The following is a 7,654-nucleotide window of genomic DNA, read 5'->3' on the forward strand; positions in this document are numbered from 1 at the left end:
CAAGCGAAAAGTTACCTTTTAAATTTTTTGATTCGCAAGCATTTAAAATCTTGACAGAGCAGATATTCTCTGGTCTAGGGATACCTGCAGTTTCTTCCACAAACATTCATGATTTGGTCTGCTCAAAATACGAGTCAACCAAACAGCAAGTCAAAGCCCTTGTGAAAAATAAAATGTTGTCACTAAAACTAGACACTGCCACACGTCATGATCGAGGCATTTTAGGAGTTAATATTCAGTTCTGCGTTGACTTGGAGCTGCGAATATATACTCTAGGAATGGTAGAACTGACTAAGAGGCACACTGCTGAAAATGTTACAACTGAAGTGGAGAATATTCTGAAGAAATTTGATATCGGAAAGTCCCAAATTTATTCGGTTACAACCGATAATGGCAAGAATATGGTGAAAACAGTGGAGCTTCTTAATTTGCTTGATGATGAAAGTGACGGTACCGATGATATGAACGAGGAAGGATTGACAAACAACATCAATATTCTGTCAATTACTTCTATTAAGTGCGCAGCTCATACCCTTCAACTAGCTGTGAAAGATTTTTTGGTGGACGTTCCTTGTGGCGGAGTAATTGAACGATCAAGGAAAATAATAAAACTTTTAAGAACTCCTTCATACAAGTAAGAAATCGCAAACTAAATACATATCATAGTGTCATAGTGCCTTATTGTCCTTGTCCAGCTCAGGCATTCAATCATATTATCGTTTTAAGCAACCATCTGATTTTCAGAACAACCATCTCCCCTCATAAAGCTTCAAAGGGCAGAAAAGGTGCCTTTTTTGCCTTACACAAGTATGACATTTTAAGAAACGAACACAAAATGTTTTCACCCTTTGCCCTTAATTTAGAATCGAACACGAAAAGAGAAAGAGTAATCAAAAGGCGACCTTTTTTGGTACAAACGAAATCGCCATTAGATTATTGTTTGGATTTTCGTCGATTTTAAATTTGCTATCCCAAAATAATTTATAAAACACCGCTCTGAGGTAAAATTGTCGAGTAACGACAGCCGAACTAGAAACACAAAATTTATTATATCAATTGCATTACGAAAATTATACGAATTTTTCTAAAAGCATTGGAAACTGACGGAATAATTTTTATTCATATGAATCGTTGAATTCATAATATTCCATTTAGATACACCATGGCAGCTCAGGGGCTAAATCGGCCAATAATAGATGTAGTTACGAGGTGGAATTCAACCTTCCAAATGCTTAAAAGCCTTCTAAAATTCAGAGAGTTTTGCGCTGAGCACATTGAAGATAAATTCAATCTAAACATCGCTGAGTGGAGAGATGTGGACGAATTGGTTGCAACATTGGATCCAATCTATGAGGCAACTCTAAAACTGCAATCCAGTCAATTATTTTTGGGGGATTTTTATATTCTATGGATGCAACTTAAATTGAAAGTTCAAGCAAATAACAGCGATAACAACCAATTGTTATTTAAGTGTTTGGAAAAACGAGAAGAGAGGCTACTGAATAGTCCTTCAGTTCTTGCATGTGTTTATCTGGATCCTCGAATACGCCGATTATTAATAAAAAATCCTATTAAAATGATGTGTGCGAAGTCCCACTTGAGGCAACTTATTCGGCAGATTCTTATGTTAAAAAAGGGGGTAAGTTTCATATGTTTAACCTTAATGAACTACAGTGCATTTTGGTTTGCTCAACATCACGTTTTCAGTAGCTTAAGGCTGAATTAGTAGTGTCCTACCATAGCCACCAACCATAACCATAGCAATTAAATGTTCCGATAAACGTACGAAAAAAGGTTTTTTCTTAACAGCGGTCGTCCCTCGGCAGGCAATGGCAAACCTCCGAGTGCATTTCTGCCATGTAAAACAGCTTCTCATAAAAATACAATCGCCGTTCGGAGTCGGCGTAAAACTGTAGGTCCCTCCGCTTTGTGTGACAACATCAAGGCGCACGCCAAAAATCGGAGGAGAAGCTCGGCCAAACACTAACATATGTGTAAGCGCCAATCTATTATTATTTAAAACGTACGCGCAGCTCTGTAAACGATTATTCGTGCCATACTATAACGCCAGAGCTGTAACCATAACTATAGATATCGATTTAATTTTAGTTTTTCGCCATAATCATAAGCAGCTCTGAAGTATTTTGCTACGTTATGGCTAAGGCGTTATGGTTATGGCACCTCTAATTTGGTCTTTAAGCTGTATTTGGCGTTACTGACTATATAATCAATTGTATACAAAAGAGCGACCTGTCCATTAATACTTAGTGGCGCAAACCGAGATGCTATTGCATGCATTATGGTTCAGTTTAGAAATGGCAGACTTTTAAAATTTGTATGCAATTTTAAGACATAAATAATGAAAAACAAGACTATGAATATGAGCAAACATAAAAGATGAATTAAAGACATACTCGTGTTTTATTTTTCTTTTCAAGTTCCCAAGTCAGGAAAATAATGGCAAGGGCGAATGCGACACATCGGAAGATATTTGTTTATCGCCGTCTATTGAAACTTCAGATGTAATTTGGCCGGAAACTCAGTCGCAAAGTTCAACTTCTTTGCTTGGAAACCTTCTTAATTCAATTGAAGTGTCTCCATCGGATGAAGAGTCCGACGATCATGCTGAAGATAGCGATTTGCAGAAGGCTATTAATGAAGTTGAATGCTATGCACCAAAACAATTGGATTTAGATGTTCCTATAATGGAGTATTGGAAAAAAAAGCAATATACACATCCGTATCTGTGGTCGCTGGCAAAAGTGGTTCACAGTACTCCAGCGACACAAGTCAGTGTGGAACGGTCTTTTTCGGCGCTAAAACTAGTTTTAAGTGACTTAAGATGCAATTTATCACCCGGAATTTTGGAAAAAATTTTATTTTTAAAAACAAATAAAATGTAATGTAATGGGCCGTGGTTCTGAAGTTAAAGTTCTCTTGATTAATTTTAATCAAAATAATCCTGACAGTTGCATGTTTCGAACTTATTTAACATAACTCACAATAAGTTGAGTGGGGTTTCGTCAAGACTTTCACGAACTTAGCTTCCGCGGAACCGTGGCATGAGTTCCTTGAGAAGAGTTAGGTGTGGTGAGTTGAGGCGAGTTGCGTTAAGATGAGTTTAGGTAAGTTAAGGTGAGTTGAGGTGTGGTGAGTTGAGGTGAGGTAAGTTAGGGTGAGTTGAGATGAGTTGAGGTGAGGTGAGTTAAGGTGTGGTGAGTTGAGTTTAGGTGAAGTGAGGCGTTTTGAGTTTTACGATCTGCAAAAAAAATAAAACTCAAAAGTTAATTTTTATTTCTGAGAGACAAAATTACGCTCAAGAAATGAGTTTTATTTTCGATCAAAATAATAAAACTCAAAAAATAATCATTATTTTTGATGAAAGAAATAAAACTCAAAAAATGATGATTATTTCTGATCAAAACTATAAAACTCATAATATAATGATTATTATTGATCAAAAAGAAAGCAACTCACAAAATAATTATTACTTCAGAGCAAAAAAATAACGCTCGAAAAATGAGTTTTATTTTTGATCAAAAAAATATAACTCAATAAATGATTGTATTTTCTGAGCAATACAATAAAACTCAAAATGTGATTATTATGATTGATCGCAGGTATTAAAATCTCAAAATAATGATTAAAAGTTAATTTTTTTGATAAAACTCATAATGATTACGGTCCCTGGTCAAAACGTACTACCTCCATAAAAATTTCGTTTGGTAGGATCTCTTAAATGCTAAAGGTTTTAAGATTTCTAATTGTTCCTTGAATGAGTTTTTTCATTTTTTGACATTTCTTTGAATATACCTTTAGAATCTAATTATTTTGATAAATAGCAATAAACCTAACTTGTTTGAAGAAACAAACAAAAGATTTATATTCAACGTTCGTTCTCCAAATGGTTAGGATTTATACTTATTTCTACAATATTCCATACAGTTTTCATTTAGTGTTTTGATAAACAGCAGTAGTACCTAGAGGTGCAAAACTATCTATAGTCAGACCATCAACAGTATTCGATATTATTTTCAAAACTATCCATATATCGTCGATAGTATCGCATTTATATGGTTTTCGCTCAATTTTGGTATGAAGATTTCCTTAAAAATACATTCGAAAGACGTTTGGATACCTTTGTAAACTACTGGACACGTTTTTTTTAATTTTTTAACCGTTAAGTTAGAAGTAATGCTATTAAAAATTTGAAATGAATTGAAATTGAAATAAATTGGGCGTTCTGAAATTTTATATTTGTCATATAAATATAAAGCATTCAGCAAGTAAATTTAAATTTTAGAACAAGAAAAATTTTTTTATCTGAAAAGTAATGGTTTTTATTTAGCTTTAATAACATAGCAAATAGTGGTGGCCGCTGTGGTGTAGTTGTAAAAGCGGCCGCTGTGATGTAGTAGTAAGCAGCGCGCGCTTCCACTCCGCAGGGTCTGGATTCAAGGCCTGGTCGAAGCAACAACGCAAAAATTTAGATAAAAGATTTTTTCTTAACCAGTAGTTGGTAGGTTCACAATCCGCAAATATAAAGATTTAAAAAATCCGCCGTCAAATAAGAATGTTACAGCCTAAAAACGCGATTTAGCTGCTCAGAATGAAAAAAGAAATCGATTAAGCGGTGACTGTCTGTCCGTCCGTACGTCTGTCCGTCTGTGCACACGATAACTCGGTTAAAAATTAAGTATCTTAACGAAACTTGATATGTGTACTTGTTTAAGCGTAGGTCAGATAGTATTGAAAATCGTCAAAATCGTACAGTAACCACGCCAACCTCCCATAAAACGGTAATTTTCAGAAACACGAAAACTGCGATATTTTTGTAACTAGCGAAGCTTATTCACAAAAAATTTATATTTATAATGATTTTGAGACGAAAAATAATAATATTATAAATTAACGAAGTTATGGAAAATGGGTGTAGCTACGCCCACTTATGATTACATGTGTATATCTTGGTAACCACTCCACCACTTTATCCCAAACTTGGCACAGCTCTTGGTCTTGGTACAGCATACCAAACGGCTGAAAATTTTTAAAATCGGACAATAACCACACCCACTTCCCATATAGCGGTTATTTAGAGAAATACGAAATCTTCGATAAATCAGTTAATACTGAAGCTAATTCATGCAAAATTGATGTTTGCAATAATTCTTTAGCAGAAAATACGTTTGTGATACAATTTTTGAAAATTGTGGCACCGCCCTTTTATGACCACACTAGTAGACCCGGCGAACTTCGTCCCGCCCAAAATTTTTATATATTTTATTAAAACTTTTTGGTCCAACATTTTCACCAACAATTCACGTTTACGATTTTCATTGGCAGATTTGTCTGCTAAGATTAAGGTTTGGTGGTCATTTGCCTCTTTAAATAACCTAAGGAAAGTGTTATATCCGTTCTTGAAATTCTCCAGTTGTGCGGCATTTCATAGCACGGTTATTCGCAAAGCGAAATAAATTTTTTCCTCTTCACTCCCTGGCGGCAACAATGACCCGGTTCTATAGTGAAAGTCCTAGAAGCTTTGCAGTATAGTAGGTGGCAATTTCAAAATCGGTGCGAATCATTGTTCTACAGAAATGCAATATACATATACTTATTTAAGACGAAATACCTTAAAAGTTTGAACGCATAATAATATTGGAAAATCACATCCATTGGGACAATTGCAACGCAGGAGCGTTCAATATACTCAATGATGCAACATGTCGATTTAATCTGACCTTCACGGCCCCTTTTCTCACTTGGCTATTTTTAGTAATAGCTCGACTTCAGCACCACTTGGCAGCACGTTTTTGCAATAGTATTGCATACATATTTAAAACATTAGCCAAATCGGATCATAAATAAGATTTTTAGTAATAACTCAACTACAGCGCCAACTGTCGGATTAAATTGTGAAACTAAACCATCCAGAGACCCACTCAAATACACAAAAAGTTTCGTTAAAATCCGTACAACCATTTAGGAGGATTTCACTCACAAACACACCTACAGAAGAATAAAAAAATTCATTCAAAGATAGCTAAAAGTCGGTACGTTTGCAGGCCTCACACCCCTTTTTCAAATAGCCCAAATTTGTCTCCATGAGTATGGGCTTGATTTCAAACTACATACATATCTCCATACAAGTTCCAGTACTGTACCATGAATACTTTCAGAGATATGCAGTATAAAAATTCGATTTATATGGGAGGTGTCACGCCCCCCTTTCCAACAGCTGCCCTCTTTCTTCATGAGTATGCGATTGATTTCGTATATCTCCATACCAAGTTCCAGAACTCTACCATGAACACTTTCAGAGATATGTAGCATGAGAAATTCGGTTTGTATGGGAAGTGCCACGCCCCCTTTACATATAGATTTTTTTTTAGCCTAAAACCATATTTGGGACACGTGCGGCGGGTGGCAGTTTAAAAAAAATCGGTGCAACCGCTCTTGAGCCTTGGGAAAACTAAAAAAACGGCTTTCAAAATATATATTAGTTGAGATATATTATATATTCTATTTATATTTTGACAGTATCCGTTGTTTCTGATTGGCGCAAAAAAATCTTGCCTAGTGACGAATTCGCCCCTTGATATGGTCGTTACTTAAAGCTATTTATATTCGAAATTGCATGAAAATTGGAAAACAGGAATCTATAAGCTTATCCAGGCAAAAAGCTACCTACGTACCGAATTTTAAGCAAATCGGACCATAAATACGATTTCTTCGAACAGATATGTGTATCTCGGTCACCGTTCGATCAATTTGTACAGTTATTGTACTTGCCACTTAACAGCAAAGCGTTGAAAATCAACGAAATCAGTTGGTCTGCTTCTTTTTTATGACGTATATATAATACAGAAGTATTATAGCGACTTTTGCAAGAGTAGTTAACATTTGATGGTATTTTTCAAGGAATGAAACCGGAACCCAAACCGGAACCGTAACCGTTTAAAACCGTTTCGTTTTTCAAAACCGAAACCGAAACCGTAACCGTTATCTTAACCTGAAAAGGAACGATACCGAAACCATTTCAATCACAGGTTTCAATCGGTTTCCAGAAATTTACAAAAATAATAAATCAAAATTTCTTTGAAATAAATGATTTATTTAACCAAAATCAGCAATATTTTGCTAAAATTCTTGTTAAGTAGTAAATAAGTATGTCAAAGTAACTTTTCGCAAAAAGCTACTAAAATGGTGCCTAATAAATTAAATCTCGGATCTGGCATCGGTTATTTGGAAGAAGTCATTTTGATTTTCATTTTCACGTGTATAGTTGTAAAGGACACAGAAATGAAGGGGTTTCATAATTATGTAGTAAATATATGACGAAAATAACAATTATATTTTAGTTTTCATACATCTTTAGTTTTACAGCAAAAAGGAAACATTTAAGTGAATCTGGTGATGACGTTGTTGCTGTGTATCTGTGTAGTTTTCAGCGAAAACTGGTTTTCGTTTGACAGATTTTACATGGACGAAAACACAAGTTTTAGGTCACATGTTTCCGATGTCGGTCAGAACATGGTATAAGTGACAAAAACAAGAAAAACGTGAATCAGCTGTTTCTCGACTTGTGGGCACTAAATGTGATTTTTGCGTTCCCGTACTTCTGGACTTTGTTCCATTTTTGAAAAAAAAATGTTTC

The 7,654-nt window shown here is 35.1% G+C and overlaps 1 protein-coding gene across 1 annotated transcript; it reads left to right on the plus strand.

The window, feature by feature from the left end:
• Positions 1-451: 451 nt before the first annotated feature.
• On the plus strand, positions 452-3,010 carry LOC108362420 (uncharacterized). Its single transcript, XM_017615376.1, has 2 exons — positions 452-1,639; positions 2,439-3,010. Exons 1-2 carry the CDS (start codon positions 1,163-1,165, stop codon positions 2,901-2,903), a joined length of 942 nt encoding a protein of 313 aa, XP_017470865.1. The 5' UTR covers positions 452-1,162; the 3' UTR covers positions 2,904-3,010.
• The last annotated feature ends 4,644 nt before the right edge of the window (positions 3,011-7,654 follow it).

This window comes from Rhagoletis zephyria, unplaced genomic scaffold, assembly GCF_001687245.7.
Source record: "Rhagoletis zephyria isolate East Lansing unplaced genomic scaffold, Rhagoletis_zephyria_1.1 Rzeph_scaffold_01007, whole genome shotgun sequence".
NCBI classification, from domain to species: domain Eukaryota; kingdom Metazoa; phylum Arthropoda; class Insecta; order Diptera; family Tephritidae; genus Rhagoletis; species Rhagoletis zephyria.

Excerpts from the sequence above, each read along its gene's own strand:
- LOC108362420 (XM_017615376.1), top strand. The coding sequence starts at position 1,163 with ATGGCAGCTCAGGGGCTAAATCGGCCAATAATAGATGTAGTTACGAGG. Across the intron at positions 1,640-2,438 it reads TTCTTATGTTAAAAAAGGGG|TTCCCAAGTCAGGAAAATAA; the intron begins GTAAGTTTCATA and ends TTTCTTTTCAAG.